Genomic DNA, 24,441 nt, shown 5'->3' on the forward strand with positions numbered 1-24,441 from the left:
TACCCCCAGCCCACTTTAGATATCTGACTATTACTGTATAACCACTATTCCCAATCTTTTTTGGGGAAGGGGGAACCTTCTAGTCTAATGGTATTATATTAGGCTTTTATTGTTCAGGTAGCATCTCTTTTCTAACCTACCTTGAAATCTTCAAACAAATACTTAAGTTCATATAAGAAGTATAGATTGCTGTAAGCATGTATAGATCCTATCACCCTTGGTTTCCCTCCTTTCCTGTTTCCAAAAGTTGCTTCAATATTTGATGTCCATGTTTCTTCGTCCATCATCTTCTGCATAGTCATCTACATGCTGTGTTCACCCTCCAAGAATTCTATTCTCTTTTTTGTTAAACTGAAGAGAAACTTGTAGAATACAGGTAGCTAGGATTACTGGCATGAGCCCACTACATCTGGTACTCAGCTATGCTAACCACTTTTAGTGAATCTGTTACTGAATACTGAAAGAAATTTAAGACGCATTGAATCCTTGTTTGACTACTTTAACATGCCAGCATAAAACTAAATGACACAGAAGTTTTAACTTCCTATATATTCTGAGTTCAGCTTGGGTTGCTGGAATGTTGCTTGGATTCTGCTAGTATGACTGGGTTTAGTTTACTTGTCTGGGTTTTGCCACAGATGACTTGTCTGATTTATATTATGGCAGCGGCAGTGTTATTAGGTCCATTTGGATTCTCTCATTTTTCTTAATGTTTATCAGGGACACTTTAAAGCATTAAATTTCAATTTCTACATGAAGGTTGTGTTTTTAACTTAAGTGCAGCAGGGTTTTCCTTAGCTGTGTATTGGGTTTTCTTCCTAGTTGTTTGACGGATTAGGAAAAGGAGGTATTATGGTCATTGTTATTGTAAAGTGTGTTATTTTTGTAAGACTTGCTTTAGTATCAAGATTCTAACACAGCAGTCAGCCTGATTCAGCAAGGTCTTCAAACATGCCCTTTAGAGTCATCCAGCTTACAGTAACATTCTGGATCTATCATTTGATGGACGTTTTAATTTAGGCAAATCATTTTGCTACTTTAGTCCAGATGCAATCATCGAATAGCTATCACTCTGCTTGATCTATTTTGAGAAGTGCTATATTTAAAGTACTGGTTCATTGCCAGGTACAGACGAGTTGCCAAATGTATGGTATATAAACTCTTTAGCACTACTGAAAATAAGATTGAAGAAAAGAACTAAAGTTATGCACAAAACTGAAGGCTTCATTTGTTCCTTATTCATAGGCTACATGACCTTCCACACATATCATGCCCACTTAACAACTGATTAAAGAATTCCTTACACAGAGAGAGGGAGAGAAAGTTTAAATCTATTCCTGGTATGATAACGCATAGCATAAAATGTCAGCAATTAGTGTTTATGTAAGAATGCAAAGATGAGCCTGGCCCCTGTGGCTCATGCGTGTAATCCTAGCTACTCAGGAGGCTGAGATCTGAGGATTGTGGTTCAAAGCCAGCCTGGCAGGAAAGCCCATAAAACTCTTATCTCCAATAAACCACCAGAAAACCAGAACTGGCACTGTGGCTCAAGTGGTAGAGCGCTAGTCTTGCGCTGAAGAGCTGAGGGACAGTCCTCAAGCCCAGAGTTCAAGCCCCATGACCGACAAAAAAAAAAAAAAAAAGTGAGGATGATATTGGTCAAGGCAAAAATCAGACACCTAGGTTAAAGATACAATTTATAACACCAAAGCAGATTTGTGTGCCAAGTTCAGATACAGGAGAGAGGTAACTTATGGAGGTATAGTTTGGGTCCTTAGAACCTACTATAAATATTCTGAATAGTTGCCTAATTTTGGTGGTAAAATGTTAAATAGCATTACAGAAAATATGTTTATGTAGGTAAAAGATAACAATGTAAATATGGCATTGTTGATTATAAATTATATAACATTGAGAAGCACATAAGTAATTCTTTGTTAAGAATTACATTCAATTAGGGCCCATATTTTTCTTCCTTGACAAGTCCAATTTCAGTTCTATTGCATTACCCAAAAGACTATGGCCTCCTGTACTATAACAACAACAACAATAATAATAAAGGTAGATACATTTTACTTTAAAATGGGTCTTCCCTTTGAAAGCACATTGTGAGGATCAAATTTGTATGGTATTTGTAGACAATCTCTGGAACTTGTACAAGAAGATTTAAGATTAAATATTTACTTGATGTGTGAACTTGGAGAAAGTGATCGCCAGCATTGACATCTTTATTCTCATCTGTAATCGAAAGGTAATATTACCTTCTTCAGAGAATGTGTGTATAAAGGGAGAAAAGAATGTCTGGAAGTAAAGAACCTGGCCCAGAACAGGCATGTAGAAGATAGGGGTCAAACCTGCTTGTGTTATTTTTAAAGCATTTACACTCTATTTTCTGCTGCTTTATAGTGAATCTGTGCATTCATCTTGTAAGAATGTGTTAAGATTACAATATAACTCCACTTTCCATTTATCTTTTCAAGCAGTAAAGGTAACATCAGGGGTAGCAAATGTATTTTTCTTAAACTATTTTACCCTTTTTCTTTTCTTTTCTCCATAAATTTTGTTTGTATGCCTCTCTGCCCCACCATTGAATTTCTATGATTTGCAGCTTTGGCTGGCCTCTCCAATACATCTATTTATTTTGCTCACTAAGGAAACTGTGTAGAATGCATACTAATTAGGTAGTAAATATACTGCTAGCAACAGCCGAATGAAACTCAATATACAGCAACATCAAAATGCAGCTGGCATGAGCATTGTAAGGTGTCATTGCTTCTTAGGGTTGGTTGGTCCATGCAGCACAATGATACAGCTAAAATATTAAACAGTGTATTTCTGTTATAGAGTTTCCAAATAAGAATACACTTCTGCTAATACAGAGTATTGTAGAGCAATTCCCCTTGCTTCTCTAGGATTCCACCTTGGAACAAGGCCTGGAAGTAATGCACCGAAAGGACTGTATTAGATTATAGCCCAAATGAATTATTGCCACATTATATCAAATCTAGTGAGAAAGAGGTTTTGCTTGAACTTTAAAAGAAGCATGTTATAATAGCAATTCAAGTAGCGTATAGAATTTATTCATTTTAGTATTCATCATATATTTAGAAAATTATTCTCCTTGTTACTGTATTTTTTCTCCTTTTTCTAGTTTTCTTTGTTGTTGTTGATTATACACTTTTAGATTTCAACTCATTCCCTTTCTTTGGGTCTATTTTTTTATGCTGTATGAAGTAATTATTATTAAATTCACATTAAAATGTACATGATATTAAGAAACTGTCCAAGGTGCACCTTGTCATGAGTATCAACTCCATGAAGAAATCCTCTTTCTGGTACGGTTGCAGATTATTTAGCACTTATAGAACATAACAGAAATAATTCTGTTTCTAAAGAGGAAGTAGGAACATTTTCTCATTTCTTTTTTGTTAACTTACTATTTTTAACTTGATATTTTAATGTGTAATTGTTTAATGGTTAGTGATAATACTTTCACACACACACACACACACACATATATATATATATATATAATTATGAATTATGTTGGACTGGTTTAACTATTCTCTTTGGAATATCTCTAGCCAATATAAGGGAACAGTAGTGACTTGGGATATTTAGATATGCTATTAGCTGGCATGTGAAAATTTTGATATTAAAAATAGTATTTTTCATTACTATATAGACAAATGTATCATTTCTATATATCTATATGTATTCAAGTCTACATTTTTGTCTCAGCTGTGAAAAATCAGTGTGACTAGCTGACCTGTGCTCACTGCTCCCTCTCTAACTTTTTTCATATGGAGAGTTTTATTTAATATCAAAGAAATAGAAAAAGTTCAGACATGAAATTTCTTTTTGAAGTCAGGATTGCTTACTATGTAGTGGGTGCACTTGGATATAACATACTTTCAGAGAGAATTGTTCTTTTACACTGTCTAAAACAGGGGACCCACAGGGCTGGGATTGGGTTGCTCCATATTTGAGGAGCCTAGACATTGCTACCCAATGAAGTTTTAGGTTCAGGCACCATCTGTCTCACATTTGAAAATTTTTAGACTTCAACAAGAATATTTCTTCCTCTTAGTTCCTGGCTATTGGTAAACAAAAGTTTTATCTTGACTTTGTAGATAATTACTCATTTAATAAATGAGTATATGCTCCCATTTAGACTACAAAGTATAGGTTGCTTAAAGCACCATTTGTATCTAAATTCTTAATAGGATAATTCAATTGGTGATTGCTAGATTTGAAGCTTTTTTTTGGTGGGGGGTGGGTCTGGTCGTAGGCCTGAACTCTGGGCCTGGGTGCTGTCCCTCAGCTCTTCAGCTCAAGGCTAGTGCTCTACCACTTGAGCCACAATGCTACTTCCGGCTTTTTTTCTTTTTGCTTATGTGGAGCTGAGGAATTGAACCCAGGGCCTCATGCGTACAAGGCCAGCACTGTACCACTGAGCCACTTTCCCAGCCCGAAGCTTTTTTTTTAAAGCTAGGTTTCTACTGGAATTTTAAAAATAACTTTTGGTCTTAGTTCACTCATTCTAGATGAATGATAGGATGTTGTTTGGTTTTACCTGGCCAACTTTGAATGATCAAAGTCATTCACAGTTACTCAGTCTCTTTTGCTGCTGAGTGAGCACATTTATGCCCTGTTAAAGGAATGAGCTCCACCGCTTTCCCCTGCATATTGTCACATACGGTTTGCATTACAAGAACAGAATGTTAATAGGGGAAAAAAGTAAAACATTGGAAACATGAAAGAACTCCAGATTTGTTTCTCTTCAAGAGAAGATTTTTGAATTTTACTTTGACCAATGCATGATTTCTTTGCAATAGTGCATATGCTCCATTTTTATCCTTCTGTAAGGATTATCTGACAGATTCTATTAGATAAATTGAGTGAATACTTTCCTTAATACTAATAACATAATTGGAAGTAGATTCGTTTTTTTTTTTTTTTTTTGCTAGTCATGGGGCCTGAACTCTGGGCCTGGGCACTGTCCCTTAGCTCTTCAGCTCAAGGCTAGTGCCCTATCACTTGAGCCACAGCCCCACTTCTGGATTTTTTTTTTTTTTTTTGTGCTTGTGTGGTGCTGAGGAATCAAACCCAGGGCCTCATGCATGCAAGGCAAGCACTCTACCACTCAGCCACCTTCCCAGCCTGGAAGTAGAATATTTTTAAAGTGTGCTTATTCCACATTTGGTAAAGAAAGCCATTGGGGGCTAGGAATGTGGCTTAGTGGTAGAGTGCTTGCCTAGCATGCATGAAGTCCTGGGTTCAATTCCTCAGTACCACATAAACAGAAAAAGCCAGTAGTTGTGCTATGGCTCAAATGGTTGAGCACTAGCCTTGAACAAAAGAAACTCAGGAATAGTGCCCAGATCCTGAATTCAAGCCCCAGGACTGGAAAAAAAAGAAAAAAAAGAAAATCATCGGGAAATTTGTCTCATCTATCTTTAATTTTTCTCTTCCCTTTGATACATGTAGAGGGAAAAAAGGAGTGAATTTTAAATTGTACTGTTATTCAAATACAGAGAAACTTTTGGTTTCCATGTTTGATAGAAATACATCTGCCATTAACATATGGTAAATTGATATTTTAGTTGAAAAGTATACATCAATTGATGGTGTTAAGTTTGTTTAAGCACTGGACACCAGTGGGGTAGAACACTCCTATATTCCTAGCTACTCAGGAGACTAAGACCTGAAGATCATGAGTTAAAGCCAGCCCAGGCTGTCTGTGAGACTCTTACATCCCATTAATCCTTAAAAAGCTAGAGGCAGAGTTATGGCTCAAAGTGGTAGAGAGCTTAGCTTTGAGCCAAAAAGCTAAAGGACAGAGCCCAGGCCTTAGTTCAAGCTCTAGTACCAGCACACACACACACACACACATTTAAATATAAAGTATATTTACTGCAAGAAGTAAGCTTCTTGCAGTTGGGATTTCATAGAATTAGAGTGGTTCTATAATCATTTAAGCATTTTTTTTTATAATTCTGGATCATTAAAGATAATTATATTCAGTAGAGTGCTTAATATTACCTAATATATACATGTAGCTTTCTGAGTAGAAGGTTAGAGATCAATCAGTCTTGTTATTTCTAGAAAGATTTGTTTCTTTCCTGTCTGGTTTCACTAAATCTGAAGATTTTGCTTTTGTCATTCCTTTTTATGTGTGAAGAATAATGGAAACAAAGGGAAAAAGGCAGTGAGTGTTTCACAGATGAATAGCAGAGCGAGCCAGTGTTTCACCTTCAGGTCACAAGCCTGAAAGCAGAGCAGGCCTGGTGGGATTCTATCTGACAGCAGTTTTGTGATAGAAAAATGCAAAATAAAGAGGCAGACTCAGATCATAAGTCTCAGATCTCCTTGTTAGATGCCAAGAATCTTAAGGAGATGGATGCCATATATTTTTGAACTAAAAAAGGTTATGGTAGCTGGGCACTGGTGGCTCATACCTCCTAGATAGACAGGAGGCTGAGATCTGAGCATTGCAGTTCAAAGCCAGCCCAGACAGAAAAGTCCATGGAATTCTTATCTCCAGTAAACTACTCAGAAAAAGATGGAAGTGGTGCTGTGTCTCAAGTTGGTAGAGTGCTAGCCTTAAGCACAAAGAGGCTCAAGGACTGCCCCCAGGCTCTGAGTTCCAGGATGGGAAAAATAAAACTAAAAATGTCATTTAGGAATACTGCCTCACATTTAACTTCTGTGGTTCTGTATTTTCTGTGGCAAAGGTAATTTCTGTGGTGAAGATAATACCCTTTACATCTTCAAAATGTCAAAGGGACCCTGACCCTGCAACCATTGTAGATGTTGTAACTTGTGACAGCTTCAACTTGAGAGTTACTCTTCCAATACATTGTAGTTCACACACTCATTATTCTTTATTATTCTTTTCTTCTATTGTCAGAATTTTATATATTAATGCTAAAATATATTTCAAAAGCAAATATATTTTAAAAAACATTTATGTTTAAAGCATTAAGTGATTAATAATAATAATAACAGATATGTTAGATATACTTGTGTGGAGGATTGCCTATAAATGATCAATTTGAGTGGCTACATTATTGAGTGGTCTTTTTTACTACTTTATAAGATGTGTTATTCACTACTGTCCTCCACTTAACTAACAGCAAATACTTTTTAGTATGTTATAGTTAGCCAATTAACAGACTATTGCTGACACTTACTTTAATTTTTGGTGTAATTATACAAATACAATATGCTGATTAAATGAGGAGGGAAGAGAATTTGAGAGTATTGGTATGGATAGAAATGTAGATGGTTGTAATTATAATTTACATGAAACCAATATTTAAAGAAACCTAGTAATTTTATCCCTGATCTTCATTTGTATGAAATTCATATTAAGTAGACCTACCACTAACATGTTTCTTCTTATCTGTCCTGCTCTGAGGAACCTCTGAGGAAAATCTTTAGACATAAATGTGTTAAGATTACAAATTCTAAGAGTATACAAATGTTTATGTTTTCTCTTTGGTCATTAGTTAGTGAATGCATTTTTATGCTATGTTAATTAAAGAAAAATTCAAAACCACTATTTATGTTGATTATAGTCAAGGGATATGATAGGAGGAGGAACACCTAATTGTTAATGTTATTTCCAAGGCTGGACCAATTTTGAAGACAGATTTTGTTTCAATACATGGACAATAACTTATCAAGAATTTTTTGTTCCCTTTTCCCTCTTGTATTAGCCCAGTAGTATCTTAGTTTGTGTGGATAACACTTAAACAGGCAATGCGGCCAGAACAAACACACTAATATATACACATACATGAACACATACAAACATATCTTTCACATTTGGGTTACAGGTCTCATCAGAGAATCAAAATTTCCCATCAATGGCTCTGCTTTTCATTTCCTTCTTGCATTTAAGCTCTTTCAGCCCTGTTTCTGCTTCAACTTTTCTAGTCCTTATATATCTTCATCATCCTTACTAACAGCTAATAGCCTAATTTTGATTTAACTGAGAAAACATCTGCAATTAGAAGAGCAATTCCACTTTTCCCATCTCCAAATCTACACAATTATCAAGTATTCTGTTAGAGAATACTTAAATTGCTGCTCTATTTTCTTAAGAATAACCACTTTACTGAAGATTTAACCCTATGCCTATGAAGGAATTCCTCCTGCATTTATCCATCTCTTTTCTATAATCGTTTTTCTTTTGCTAATGCCTTCCTATCCACATAAATACATATGCAGTAGTTCTTAATGAAATGTCTATTCCTTAAGCTCATGTCATCCTCACTTCTTGTTTTATATCTTTGCCTCCAAAATTGCTTGAGTTTTTCTTAGTTACTTTTAATGTTTTCTAATGAACCAATAGGAGTCAGGCCACTTTCAGTTCCTATTCCATAAAACTGCAATGCAGAAGTCATCTATTACTCCATTAGCAGAACAGCCATTTCTTAGTTGTCCTCTTTGCAGAACTCTCCAGATTACAAACTATCCTTTTTCTTAACAAAAATACTCTTCTTGTATTTATAAACTTGTATTCTTGAATGGCAACTCCTTTGTACTACTACTTAAAGATAATTTAAAAATGGTTAAAAAAGTCAAAATAGAAGTGGGAATAATTCCATCAAGATCAATGTATATTCTATAAAATTAAAGAAAGTAGGGCTGGGAATGTGGCTTAGTGATGGAGTGCTTTTCCTAGCATGAATGAAGCCCTGGGTTTGATTCCTCAGTACCCCATAAACAGTCACAAGTGGTGCTGTGACTCAAGTGGTAGAGTGCTAGCATTGAGCAAAAGAAACTCAGGGACAGTGCTCAGGTCTTGAGTTCTAGCCCCAGGACTGGCAAAAAAAAAGGAAAGGAAGGGGTGGATGAGACTGTTGAATGGATGACATTGACCAAGGCATATTGTATTCATAAATTTTTGTTAAATGGCAACTCATTCACGTAATACCTTAAAGGTAATACAAAATTTTTATAAAATTCTTCATTTTGATATGAGAGCAGCATTCTATTTCTACCCTTAACTGCCCTCATTATCAATAGCTAGCTGATTAGCTAATTCTATTTCTATTCTACTTTACCTTTCTGTCATAACTGCCACATCGTGCTACTCATTAATTCTGATATCCCAGAACTGTTATATTCAGACAGAACTTTCTTCAGGTGTCCTGTCCTTAACAAATGATGGCATATTTCTCTCAGTTAAAAAGAGAAAAAATTCTTTTACTCGAAGTGCATCTAATCCATTTTTGACTGATCAGCTTCACTTTTAAATATAAATCAAACAAGACTGCTAATGGTCAAAGGACATGACACAGTAAGAAATGCAATCAAACTATCAAGAAGTTTGTGGCAAAAGTGAAAAACAAAAGCTGTCATTCTAATGACTTCACAGGTGGAGTGAGGATGGTGATGACACCAGTTCCAGGCATTAGCAAAAGTGAGGATTTCATTAGGATTTCATTAGGACTCAATGAAAAGGTGAAAGGAAGAGGAGGCTTTCCCTTTTCTCCTAAGATAGGAGGAAAGATGAGGAGAATAGAGATCAATGAATGGATGTTTGGATTTTAGTCCTCAAGTATACAGTTAACCATTGATAGGTTGAGTAGTGGAGATCAAAAAAAATCAATGGGGAGATATGAAAAAGCTGACTTCAGTTATCTTCATAAACTAGGAAGAAGGGTATTCTCTTCAGATTTAACTTGACCAAGTAAAAACTTTGAGAAAAGCATCTGCAAAGCTATTAAAGAATCTGAATGAGAAGGGATAACAAGTTACAATTACATAAGTAATTGTACCCTCTCTGTACATCAGCTTGACAATAAAAAAAAAAGGAAAAAAAAAAGAATCTGAATGAAAGAACATGGAGTAGCCTGGGGAAGGGGAGGGGATAGTTTTAATGCCTCAATCATACTAAAAGTTTAGTTCTACAGACTTCAAGTGAGTCTTTGTGTTTTCTTGTCCTCAGGATTGTTGGATACTATCATTTTTATTGGATCAAAATGTTTGATTTCTATTCAAAGTCACTGCTTTTCATGCTGCACCTTTGCTGTGGAATATAAATTCTTCAATTCCATTCTTTCCTTGTAAAGACCACAGACAGTTCAATTGCAAACATTTCTCCTATGTATTATTCCTTTTAAATTGGTATTATTTTGTATAGAAATAGTACTTAACTTAGCTTTGATTAATTGGTTTGATATAGCCAGCATGTTTGCTAAGATTCATTCTTGTGGTCATGTACACATTCCATCATTTTTTTCTTTGTTCGTTTTATTGTTGTTGTTGTTTCCTCCAGTCCTGGGGCTTGAACTCTGTCTGTGCACTGTCCCTGAGCTTCTTTTGCTCAAGGTTAGCATTCTGCCACTTGAGCCACAGCACCACTACTGGCTTTTTTCTGTTTATGTGGTACTGAGGAATCAAACCCAGGACTAAATGCATGCTAGGCAAGTACCACTAAGCCACATCCCCAGCCTCCATCATTGTTTTAAACTGATTATTCTACATAATACTCCATGGTCCACATCTGCCACATTTTTCCTAACCCCAAGTAGACAGTGGAATATAAGGTTACTTCAAGTCTTGTTACTACATACAGTACTGGGATAAGCTTCCTCATAGAATCAACTTCTCTAGCCATAAAAGAAATGCAAATCAGACTGGGAAGGTGGCTCAGTGGTAGGGTGCTTGCCTTGAATGCATTAGGCCCTGAGTTCTATTCTTCAGCACCACATAAGCAGAAAAAGCCAGAAGTGGTGCTATGGCTCAAGTGGTAGAGTGTTAACCTTGAGCTGAAGAGCTCTGGGAGAGTATCCAAGCCCAGATTTCAGGCCCCACAACTGACAGAAAAAAAAAGAAACAAAAAGAAAAAGAAATACAAATCAATACAACATTGAGATTCCACCTCACCCCGATTAGAATGGCTATAATAAAGAAATCTAGTAACAACAAATGCTGGAGGAGATGTGGCCAAAAGGGAACCCTACTGCATTGTTGGTAGAAGTGCAAACTTGTTCAACCACTTTGGAAAGCAGTATGGAGGTCCTCAAAAGACTCCACATAGAGCTTCCCTATGACTCAGCAATCCCACTTTTGGGCATTTAACCAAAGGATCACAAACAAGGTCATAAGAAAGCTACCAGCACAAACATGTTTATCTCAGCATTATTTTTCATAGCTAAGATATGGAACCAACCCAGATGCCCCTCAGTAGATGAATGGATCAAGAAAATGTGATATCTATATCTATACATAGACACACACACACACACACACACACACACACACACACACAATGGAATTCTATGCCTCTACCAGAAAGAATAACATTGTCCCATTTTTTTAGGAAATGCAAAGACTTGGAAAAAATTATGTTAAGTGAAGTAAGCCAGGCCCAAAAAAACATAGGTCCCGTGGTTTTCCTTGTTTGCAATGACTAGTACATGTATACAACAAGCAAAGAAGGTCAAAGGCTATGTACATATGACCATATGAGATAGTGTTATGCAAAATATGCCCCGAGACAGGGGCACAAGGGTTTTTCTTTCTTGCTATTGTTTTTAATGTACTTATAATGCACTATGTTATTCTTTTGTTTCTTTTGTAAGTTCTTCCCCCACATTATAACCCATTTTTACTGTATTTGATTCTGGTGTTCTTCATCTTGTATATACATTTTTGTAATTTGGGGAGGGGAAAGGTAGAGTGGAATGCTTAAATGGGGATGCAGGTTGACCAATTGTGATGCTGAGATATACAGGACACTATGTTGAAAGAGAACTTCACAATGTCGGGGTGGGGGGAAGTTGGGGAGATGAGGAGGAAAGTGATGGTAGGGGAAAATCAAAGGAGGAGGTAACAATGCTTGATAGGAAATGTACTCAGTACCCTACTCATGTAACTGTAACCCCACTTTACAGTATTTTTAAAATAATACATATATATATATATAATAATAAAAAAGTCTATTAGGAACCTATGAGAATTTTTTTGGGGGAAGGATACACAGGAATGGAGGCTTTGGGTTATAAATTATATGGACACTCAATTTATTTAAGTACTTTTTTATTTTTCAAATATACAAAACTATTTAGAAATTGTCCCTAAGTAGTTCCTAAAGTAACTATGTCCCAGTTATTCTTAACTATTGTTATACTTTAGTATTACATAATGATTTTTTAATGTGAAAATATAGAAGTATGTCATTTTGACCTAGAGTAAGACAATTTCTTGAAATATACATGAAGGTAAACACTATAAACTTGTTTATATAAGAATTTAAGATTCTGGTGGGGGGGCGGGAGGAGGCTGGGAAGGGATGGGAAGGGGAAACAAAGGAGGAGGCTACAATGCTTCATAAGAAATGTACTCATTATCTTACCCATGTAATTGTAACCCCTCTGTACAGTATTTTCACAATAAAAATAAATAAAAATTAAAAAAAGAATTAAAGATTCATCTTCATCTTCCCAAACAGGTCACTATGCAAAAAATGATTTTAAGAAATCAGATGCAGAGGTAATATCTAAATTATACACAATCTCTTGTGAATCAATAAATCTGTTAGCAAGAAAATTGTCAAAAGGACAGAAGTTTTCAATTCATAGAACAGGTAACCCCAAGTGTAGTAAGCAGATGGCCAGATATTCAAACTTATTGGTAAGCAACAAAAAAACAGATTGGAGATACATTGGTCTATACCTACTGGGATAGTATTGTCAGAAAATTAAAGATTTTTACTCAAAATTGGTCATCCTTTACAATATAATAATTATTTGAACCTTTGTCATATGGAATAGATTTAAAAGTATTTAGTGTTAGAAATTTACTCAATTCTTTAGAATCAGAATGTAGATTCCTGATTTTTCACATTAAAAAATTCTAAAATAATTTTGAAGGTATTAGATTTTTTTTGTTTGATAGAAGAAATACTTATTAAATTCAGACAAGAGCCGTTGCTATGTTTGTTTTGTTTGATGAAAATATGTCTTGTATTTACTTGCTTATTTTATCATAGTCCTATGGAATAGTTGTAATAAGTCAACAGTCTTACTTTCTTACTCATTTTCCTATTCAGTAAAAGCTATTCAGCTTTAAGGAATTTCTTCATTTTTCTAATACCTTCAAAATAATTTTAGATTTTCTAAAATGATTATACATTTTAGCAAATTTTTGGAATTTATCAACATATCTGTATACCAATCAACTAGAAAAATTTATTTGCATTTGAACAAATGTTTCCTATAGAAAGTCACAAAAATTCTGGAAAGCTAAAGACAACATTATAATCATTTAGATTTATTTATTTTCTTAGGGCATTTTTTTTGTCCTTCATTTGAGGGAGTGTATTATTTGTAAAGTGAAATCATTCGTTAGTGCAAGGTGGTAAGAAGGTTGACTTCATTAGAGTAGACACTTTGAAAGGAAAAATTGCAAGTTAGTTCAGCAAAGTAGGGTGAAATTTGTTGTCAGAAATTTTTCTAAATACGATAAAATAGATTTTCCAGTAGCAACAACAACAACAAAATCTTTGGACTGCAGTTAAGGTTAGACAGAATCACTGGAATAGGTTAGGAAGACTTATGTCAGAAAACAAAATATCAGCAAGGCGAGGCAGAGAGAATGTTTCTTTTGTAGACCAGAGTAAGAATATGAGGCCAGAAAGAATGTATGCGGGCAAGGATGAAAATATCACATGATAGAACTGGAGATGCCAAATGGGGGCCTGAAACAGTTCACACTTTGGGGGCCTGAAGGGAACAAGGAAGCTTAACATTTGGTCAAGTGATTTTTCCAGCTTGGTCAGTGGATGCTGCGCTTTGGATAGTCATAGATGAAACAAAGAATGAGAATTTTTGTGGCCTGATATTTGGCCCTGTCAGAGACAAGTAACATGGAGAAGCCTTCTTTACAGTAAGCTGTTTCTGGAAGGCAACCATCTCTTTAAGTTTGGCTTGTTAAAAGAATTTCCAAAATCTCAGGGTTAGGGTTCTACATTTTCAAGAAGATAATGCAATTTCCAAGAAGAAAGATTCTGACAACTATACAGGAAAAAATAGTAGAAGCAAGGGAAAAATGCTAGCAAATTTAAGATTATGGGAGTCCCATAGAGTTAAAAGATGTACTGGTTGACTGTAGTGGCAGAAATGGAAAGTATTTTCTGTGGTCTTGGAGCTGTGTGTAGGCTACAATAAAATTCAACATTGTATTTGACAGTAAAAAAAAAAAAGTCATGTCTTTCTCTTAAAACAAAACTTTATAAAATGATCAGAGCAGTAATTGTGGACTATAATTACTGAGTTGTAGAATTCAAGATAGACATTCAGACATAGTACTTACAATACCACAAACCAATGTGTAAACAGTGTATATCAAGACCAGAGATTTAAAGAAGTTTCTTTCAAGTGAAGTAGTTACATTAAAAGCAAAAAGGTTGAAGCTGAAATAAAAGTATTTTTACTATTCTTGGATGTTCAGGCACCAACTGATTATTAAACACATACACACACATGCATTGCATTCTAGTCTTACAACTCATGATTCCCATGTCTTAGATACACATTGATTTTGCAGTCATCCAACAATATTGTTTATTTTGGTCTTTCAAAGGAATTCAGTAAGCTTTGCTAAAGATAATGCTACTTCTATAATTGAATCCCACAAGGTTTTGTTCACTTTTAGGATATGGGTATGTATTTTATGTAATGATTAGAGCAGCAAGTCTAAAAAGATACAGTTCTATTGTGTGCATTCAAACAGAAGGCAGAGTTTTACTGTTATAACAACATCGTTATGATTTAGAAACTCAGTTACAGGAACTTTCAAGTCTGATTCAAAGGCTATTAAATCTATACCATATTTTAGATGTGCACAGAAACCATCTATATATATTGTGTTGTAAGTATTTCAATGTATGGAGATTTATAAGTCACTGTGGTTTAACTAGTCTTTAGTAATTCTTTTTAGCTATTTACATCTCATTTTAGGTAAAGTAGCTAATAAAGATATGGGGAAATGTTGAAAATCCAAAATTTCTTACTATTGGAAGAAGTTTTAATGAAAAATTTCAACATCTAATTATTGAAACAGATTGCCAGAAGCCTATCAAGCTTAGCTGAGAATAATATAGATGCTTACATAGTGATTCTGGGATGATCTTTAGTTCATGGAAAAGAGATTGCTCTGAGAGCTTGAGAATGCTGGGTATCCCCCCCTCTGGAGCTCTATCTTCTGATGATAAGGACTAAAGTGTCCATAAAGCATATTCATCCTGGAGGTTCTTAGAGTTGGCACCACCTGCAGGCTGATAGAAGGAAAAGCAAGTGATAATTACATTTTATGATATCCCAACATTTCTACAATTATTGCCCAGATATTATTAGAACTAATGAGTCTTTACATAAATTTTTCCAGGTCCATCTATTCCTTTTCAATCATATAAGATCATTCTTCCCTTCCTCCTTCTCTCTCAGTTTTCCTTCTCCCAACCCCCCACCCTTCCAAGTTGATTAGTTCATTTCTAACACAGTGTCTAGTGAGTAACATTGCTAAATTGGTTTACTCTTTGACCAACCATTTCTGTGTTTCATCCTCCTCCCTAAATCAGATAAAATTATAGACAAGACAAAGGGTAGAGAAATCAAAAATAGCCTCAAAAGGAATAAACCAAAGAAAATAAGAAAGTTAAAAAAAAAGAACTGCAAACATTAAAAAACCTCTTGTTTCTATTTTGTGGAGTTCATTTCAATAAGCATTTTATGCACATAGTTATTGAGGCCTTGTGATTCTCTCCTAGGAATATCTTCCTTTGTTCTTACTATGTGAATGTTTATAAAGTGCTGTTTAATTAATCATGTCCAGCTGTGATTATTTGTCTTTTACTATCATCTGGGCTGTTTCTATACCTTGGCTATGGTGAATATTGCAGCAGAGACAAACTGACACATCCTTTTTCCTTATTTATTTATTTTTTTATTTTATTGTCAAGTCACTGTACATAGGGGTTACAGTTACACAAGTAAGATTGTAAGTACATTTCTTGTTACTCCCTCCCTCAGTTTTCTCCCACTTTCCCTTCCCCACCCCCGGCATTTGTATAGATCATTTCCAACATATTTTCTTGTGAGTATTGCTGTTCCATTGGTTGCCCCTTTGTCCTTTGTTTCACCGCTCTGTTGTTCCCCTTCCCTTTCCTAATTCAGATAAATATGTATACAATACTCAGGGTACCCAAGTCAAATACATTGATAGCACAGGAGAAACCATAGGGAAAAAATACAAAACTACCAAGACATCATATAGGACATTAAAAACACCAAAGAAAAACCTCTTGTTATAGACCTAATGGATAAGCATAAATGTAAACACACACAGGGTCATATGTACATGTACACAAATGTATTACCTGGAGTAACTTACAGTCTAACCGAATAAATACTTGAGGTGTGCAGAGGTGGGGGCATCCAGGAGCGAGGAGAGAGTAGACTAATAAAGAGAGGAAGTGGGTAATGCAGTAGTCATATTTAACGCATATCTTATGAAATTAGGAAAATTGAAAGGATGGGTGTGTTTGGGAGGGATAGGGACGATGGTGAAAGGGGTGACATTGATCAAGATTTATTGGGGATGGATAAGGATGTAGATGAAGAAACATTATTTATAAACTGCTTCAGCGAATGGCAACTCCTTTGTGAAACTACTTAAAGATAACAATATTCCTTAAAAGGTGCATTGTACTCATATACTGATGTGTTGAATTGTAATCCTTTTGTACAACTACATACAGATAATAAAATATAATTTTTAAAGATTACAAATAAAAGGGTGTTAACAACAATGAAAATGACTTTTTTGATATACCCTGTCAAAATTCTATTATAGCAGAAAGTGTGTTATCCAAATAAAGCAATTTAAGTTTCATGACTTTAAATGTCAGAACCAATGGACTACAAATGCCATTTTTCTTACTGAGTCATTGAAAAATGCTTTTTGACTTCAGTTTTGTTATAGGAGTAAATTCATGCCCGCACTTCTTTTTGTTCTACAGACTTAGCATTTCTGGATGCCTGCATTAAAGGTTTGCAATTTGTACCCCATTTTGTGCAGGGTGTTGCAGAGAATGCTAGTAGACAGACAAGGGCCGGCCAGTTGATGGCTCTCTGAGGAATAATAGCAATGTGGCGAGGAGGGCTATGTGCATAATCAACAAGTACCACACATGTTTTCTCTTTGTGACTGAGACATTCTTTCCTCTTCACGCCTTTAGCCTTGGGCCATCTGGATAGTTACTATTCATAACCTCTCTAAAGCTTTTCTCTTAAATGAAAAAGTTATACTTCAACTTCTCAATGGTATATTTCTCTTTTAGGGGGCTTACCCCATCCACAGAGCCCTACCCAATTCTCCCATTTACAAATATATTCAATTTTTCGAAAGGTATCATATTGTAGTAACCATTCATATTGAATTCTATATAATATAGTCCATATATAATATAGTCCAGTATCAGTGTATACACATACATACATACATGTGGCAAGAACAAATACGTTTCTGTGAGTAATATAGGCAATATAGGTAAATATTGAGAAAAGGAATTACATATCTTTAATTGGAGATTTTCAGAAAACACTACCCGTGCTATTTCTGAAAACTCAGTATCTGTGTTTCTTTACTACATATCATGTGGCTTCCTCTCTTGCTAATGTGAAACTTCTCAGCTTGTGTACTGTTTGATTTTTCTTGGCTACACTCAGTATTGATCTTTAAGTGCAAACAGTTGCAATTTACAGCCATAAAATCAATGAAGATATTGTAAGATCTCTAACAATTGGGAGATTTAAAAAGACACTAATTAAATCAAGATGTGTCAAAAACGGATTCATCCTAGCTGGAGAAGTTTTATGAGTTGGCTACTACTTTAGTGTTAGAAAACTGAAGGAGTTAATTCAAGATTTGAAATTGTCTGACATCCTTTCATATTTCCTCAGTGAATCACGCATTTAACATACATGGAAAAGGTTTGAAAATTGAAACATTGTGTCTTCTGTGCATTCACAAAAAAGCAGTTTTATTTTACTCAGTTTTAGCTTCCTGTATAGAAGTAAAAGTAGTGTTTCTTTTATCCTCATTGCTGACTGAATAAAGGGATTTGTCTACTGTTACCATGTATAATGTCATGGGACAGTACTGTTTTCATAAGTTATGAATAAATTGTGAATTACACATTTTCCTTGTTTATTTTGAAATATTCTGTTCACGCATTTGGACATAACCGGGCATTATAGACATGAAATGAATTTGAATTGTTAACTGATATTTTCAACATCCTACATTTATAATGGTGTTTTAAGAGAAAATACTGGCCTTTAAAAATCACTCTTATTTTTCTCTCCATACATACAAATTATCATTCCTTTGACTTAACTTGTTCTTTTCTCACTATTTTTAGGTTTTCTCCTATTTAATTATGACACATTATTGTTTCTTGGGGTAATTTTCTTGTCTTTTATAGTTGTGGCTTACTGATTTTTTTGGTAAGTGATATTTTTTATTGTTAGTATAGGTGATATGTAGAGGGATTACAGTTTCATAAGTTAGGTAATTAGTACATTTTTTTCTTTTGAACCATGTCACTTCTTCCTTCCCTCTCGTAGTTTTTCCCTCCTGTCCCCACCCACAAGTTGTATAGTTCATTATCAACATAGTGTCTAATGAGTGCCAGGGCTACATTTGTTCACCCTTTGTATATTTTTAATCAAATATGGAAAGCTTTTATTTCAACAGTATTATACTCACTTCCCTCTCCTTTCTCCTTCAGCAACTGTTCAATTATGTCAAGTTTTCCCATTATTTAGTGATATATCCGTCCCTCTTATTCTTTTTCTCTCTCCATCCTCCCATCTTTTCTTTTCTTCAGTTTTTAAAAAATTAACTTTAAGTAGTTGTACAAAAGAATCACCATGTAACAAAGCAGCTTATTAATAAAATATATCTTGATCAATGTCACCACTTCCAGTATTCTCACCCATCCTTCCCCTACCCAGCCCATATTCATTTTATAGAATATACATTGGATTCTTCACTGCATTTCCTCCCTCTTCTCCTCTTTTGTCTACGACTTTCCCCTTGATGCCAAACTCACCCCTTTCAAGTACCCGTTTCCTGATGTTTTAATTTTTTTTAAACTTTTCTCCCTTGAATCTATAGTATTTCAATTAATACATTTGTATGCACTTGCTACCACCCAGTGTATTTAAGGAAAATATGGATTCTTTGTTTCTCAGCCTTACTTCACTTAACATAATTTTTTCTAGGTCTTTAAATTTCTTTACAAATGGTACAAAATAATTCTAATGGATGCATGAGTATCAGTTCAAAATTAATTAGACTTCATTGTTAGACATGAAACCATGAAACTATTACAGGACAGAGGATGGAAAACATTTGGGTTCTTGGGCACAGGTAGAAACTTTCTGAGTAAAGATACAGAGGCACAACAAAGAAAGACTTGACAAGTGTGACTGCATCAACTTAAAATGTTTCAGCACAGCAAAGGATATAGCTCAAATGGAAGAAGATTGTCAATTGGCCTATTATCCAGAATACACAGAATTAAGAAAAAAAATCCTCCAAAAATCAATAACCCTATTAAAATTGGCTAATGAGTTAAAGAAAGTCTTCTCAGAAGAAGTCAAAATAGCCACAGGAAAATATTTCTGGCCATAAAAGAAATGCAAATCAATCAATATTGAAATTTCACCCCACCCTAGTTAGAATGGTCATTATCAAGAAAACAAAGGAAAACTGATGCCAGTAAGCATACAGCCATCCTTTCTTTTCTTCTTTTCTAGTAGCTTTTTACTCTCTGTCAGATTTTGTCTTATTTCTATATCTCTATATCTCTGTCTTTTTTTTTTTTTTTTTTTTGGTCGGTCGTGGGGCTTGAACTCTAGGCCTGGGCGCTGTCCCTCAACTCTTCTGCTCTACCACTTGAGCCACAGCACCACTTCCAGTTTTCTGGTGGTTTATTGGAGGACTGAGTCTCACGGACTTTCCTTCCTGGGCTGGCTTTGAACTGTGATCCTCAGATCTCAGCCTCCTGAGTAGCTAGGATTACAGGCATGAGCCACTGACACCTGGCTTTAGCTGTGTCTTTAGTTTCACTCTTCTTTCTACTTTCTAACCTGTCACTGATTTCACTAGAAATTTGGCGTGTGTGTGTGTGTGTGTGTGTGTGTGTGTTTAAAATCTGTGTGTTTAAAATCTCTAAGAAACTGCTCCTAAATCCATCCCTTAGCTGTACAGAAATGCCTTTCTTTTCACTTCGACTATCTTCTTTGCCATTTCTGAGAGTTTCATTAATCTTTTTTCTTCTTATTGACTGTATTTTTCTACTTATCTGAATGCCAGATTGTTTGTTACTGTTGGAATTGCTTTTAATGATGAATTTTTCCATTAAATAATTTTTAAATTCTCAAAAAATTCTTGAGTAGTTTGAAATTATTGAAGTTGCTTGAAAGTAGTTTGATTCTTTTACTCCTGTTTCTAGTAGTAATTAGTATATAACAGCCTTTATTCTGGCTTTAATCCTTATCATTAAAAAATGCAATACCTCTTAATTCCCTAGTTGCACACTGTTTCTTGGTAGAATTGAATAATACATACAAGGAGTAAGTATCCACTCTCTCAAAGGAACTTAAGGGGAATTACTTTTTTGTTTGCTTGTTTTTTCATCAACTAGATTTATTTTTCTCTGTAGCAGAGTAGGGGGAATCTTCAAGGAAAACAAAAATGTATATATTTATTTGGTTTTGGAGCCCATACTGAGCCTAGAACTCAGTTCTAGGGATACTATGTCTTAGCTCTTTTGTTCAAGGCTAGTGCTGAACTCCTGAGCCACAGCTCCACTTCTGGCTTTCTTGGTGTTTTTTATTTTGTTTTGTTTTGTTTTTGTTTTTTTTTTTGATCGGTTATGGGGCTTGAACTCTGGGCCTGGGCGCTGTCCCTCAGCTCTTCAACTCAAGGCGAGCGCTCTACCACTTGAGCTACAGTGCCACTTCCGGTTTTCTGGTGGTTTATTGGAGATAGGGGTCTCACCGTCTCTCCTGCCCGGGCTGGCTTTGAATCGCGATCCTCAGATCTCAGCCTCCTGAGTATCTAGGATTACAGGCGTGAGCCACCAGCGCCCGGCTGTTTTGTTTTTTTGAAATGAGAGTTTCACAGATTTTTTTTGCATAGGCTGCCTGCAAACCATTGTCCACAGATCTCAGCCTTCTGAGTAGGATTACAAGCATAAGCTACTGGCTTTGATAACGATTTACCATGAATAACAAATGAAACTAAGATAGATAGATAGATAGATAGATAGATAGATAGATAGATAGATAGATAGATAGATAGATAGATAGATAGATAATTATTCATTTACTATGAAGGCCAAATGACACAAAAATGTCTCCCAATGATTAGGAAGATGAATGATTATATTTTAGAATGCAGTGTATTGAGGTCAGAGTCTGAGCGATGAGAGTGATCTGGGAACTTTGGCTTCTTATATTGGTCTCCATGTTTAAGAATAAGCAACTTGAGTTGGATGTTGTTGACTCCTACCTGTAATACCAACTACACAGGAGATGAGATCCAGAGGATTGCAGTGTTTTTTGTACTTTTTTATTGTAAAAATATTGTACAGTAGGGTTGCAGTTACATGAGCAAGGTAATGAGTACATTTCCTAGGATTACAGTTTTGAGGTCAGCCCTAGCAGACAAGTCTATGAGAATCTATCTTTAAAATAGCCAATGAGTATCAGTCTGTAGGTATGGCTTTGGTGGTAGAGTACTAGGTGAGTAAGCAAGCCAAATAATTGCTGGATTCAAATTTCAGAATCACCAAAAGGAGAGAGAGTAGAGAGAAAGACAAGAGTAAGAAAGACAGGAGAGAGAGAATATAAAAGACTTGATAAAATAATCATGGTGTTTGAGCAGGAAGTGACAATCTGACTCCAGGGGTGGCATGAGAGAAGGCTTGCTGAATTATGTATCCTTTGTGGTCTTTTTTGGAACCCCTGTGGTCTTTAACTGGAACCCCTGGTGAACAGTGGGTAAGATTTGTTGACTAAATATGGAGGCCCACAAAACTTGGTTCTTTAATGAAACAGATGAACTTCTTTTGAATCTTTTTGTATCAGGTTTCTAGATTATGATAAAAGTAGATTTTTTTTTTCCTGCTCCTGGGGCTTGAATTTTGGGCCTGGACGGCTATCCCTGAGCTTCTCTTCTTTTGTTCAGCACTTGAGCCCAGCACCAGATATTTTTTGAGTTTATTGGAGATGACTTTCCTTCCTGAGCTGGCTTCAAACCATGATCCTCAGACTTCAGCCTTCTGAGTAGCTAGGATGATAGGCATGAGACACTGGTGCCTTGCCTAAACAGATAATTCTTTTTTTGGGGGGGGTCCGGCTATGGGATCTGAACTCTGGGCCTGGGCGCTGTCCCTCAGCTCTTCAGCTCAAGGCTAGCACTCTATCACTTGAGCCACAGCACCACTTCTGGCTTTTTTTTCTTTTTGCTTATGTGGTGCTGGGGAATAGAACCCAGGGCCTCATGCATTCAAGGCAAGCGCTCTACCACTGAGCCACCTTCCCAGCCCCCTAAACAGATAATTCTTAACATGATTACATTAATCCTGAAAAGTTAGAAACTGTAAGTTACTGAAAGAACAAAAAAAAATCATTTTAATTCTAAAAAATTTTTTGAGTTGTCTTGAAATATGCCTCACTACTAGTTCTTCTAGAAAATAATAAAAGTGAAAGGTTATAAAATGCCAGTTGAAGGAAATGTTAGGTTTTTAAAAAGAGGTAGCCGAGTAACAACCATACCATGCATGTGGTATTCAGGTAAGGGGTAGGTTTATTCATCATTCCGGCTGGCACTAGGCCATCTTGGCCCTCCATGAGGCAGGGAAAGGCCTGGGAAAGACCTGGAAAAGAGACCTGAGAAAAAAGAGCGTCTGGGCCTGGGCTAGGCCTTATCTAGGGTATGGGCGGAGAAAGGTGAGGCCACATCTAATTCAGATGTGACCTCAGCAGATGCAGATGTGACCTCTTCCAGGTGTCCCAGTTGCCTAGGTAACGCAGGTACTGGGTGGAGACTTTGCTGGGAGAAGGGGTCTGCTCACCATCCAGGAGTGGACCTTATAGGAAATTTATTTTCTAGAGCAACAACAAAGCTACCTCTGCTTGTTAAACCTATAAAATTATTTCATTGGTTCCCTATGTATATTAGAGTACAGCACCAGAAAAAGAAAACCTGAATCTTTATAAACATTTTTATTAACATAAAGACATTGGTAAACAGGCTTTCATTTATTTTAACATTTTGTCCTTTTTATAGGCTATAAACTGTGATCAAACTGAGAACGTACTTGGTGCAACCTCATCATGAACCGTGCTTTCAGCAGGAAGAAAGGTAAGAGACCTCATCAAATCAGTATTGCTTTGAAAATAAAATAAAGCTATTAAGAAATCATTTCTTCCTGTAATTAAACTATAAGCTCAAGAAAATGATGTTGGAGAAACGCAAGTTTGCAAATATTACCTGACAATCTTTGTCTGTGGAAGAGTATATGCACTTAGTTTACAACATATGTATGATAGTATGTTCTTGGCAGTTTTTTGGTATGTTATGAAACTGCAAAGAATAAAATGATCTGAAACCTACTTCTAACTTTAACTTAGCCTTATAATACTTATTTCTTATTATATGCAAAGTTGCTGTATATAAATTAATTTGCCTTTGTGTACATGTGTGTATAATGTTTGTATACTTTATGCATTATTGAATAATATTGGAAGATTGAGGAAAGATGATTTGATAATAAAATCAAAATGAATTTACTGTTAATATTTAGGTGGAAGTTTAAAGAGAAATAAGCTTAATGTAGTCTAATCACCAGGAAGTAAATAAAATAAACAGGTAGGTAGCTATGTGTTATTGTTTTAAGGACAGGAAAATATGGCCTTTGACAAAACAGTTCATGGCACATTCATAGCAAAGAAATATTTCACAATTTCCTAAAAGTCCAAAGAATTTCAAATAATGTTTCCATTCATTCTGCGGGGGTTCTCTAGTGGCAAACACAGGATTGCTCTCCTACTTAACACAAATCAATGAATTTGGATAGAATATTTAAATACTGTTAGTCATAGTCATACATGATTGAAAGCAGGAAGAGATGACTCATAGGGCAGGATTGCAGATGTGAGGAGCGATGACCAATTAGGTCATATTCTATATTATACACTTAGTGTAAATTGCCAAACCATAATTTTTATTATTATTCCTATATTGTCACAACTTAAGTGAATATTAAGTGCAATGTGGGCAAAAAAATGGCTTACTAATACAGTCAATACTGTGATAATCAAATATTGCCATTCATTTTTT

The 24,441-nt window shown here is 35.5% G+C and overlaps 1 protein-coding gene across 2 annotated transcripts in view; it reads left to right on the forward strand.

Moving 5' to 3' along the window:
- Nucleotides 1-24,441, forward strand: part of Gulp1 (GULP, engulfment adaptor PTB domain containing 1) — a 240,301-nt gene that overhangs the window by 124,144 nt on the left and 91,716 nt on the right. For both annotated transcript variants that reach the window (XM_013027918.1, XM_013027924.1), the window contains exon 3: nt 23,389-23,463. In XM_013027918.1, coding sequence (XP_012883372.1) covers nt 23,436-23,463 — 28 coding nt within the window. In that variant the 5' untranslated portion in view covers nt 23,389-23,435. The remainder of the gene's footprint in view (nt 1-23,388; nt 23,464-24,441) is intronic.

Source organism: Dipodomys ordii, unplaced genomic scaffold, assembly GCF_000151885.1.
Source record: "Dipodomys ordii isolate 6190 unplaced genomic scaffold, Dord_2.0 Scaffold5, whole genome shotgun sequence".
Lineage (NCBI taxonomy): Eukaryota > Metazoa > Chordata > Mammalia > Rodentia > Heteromyidae > Dipodomys > Dipodomys ordii.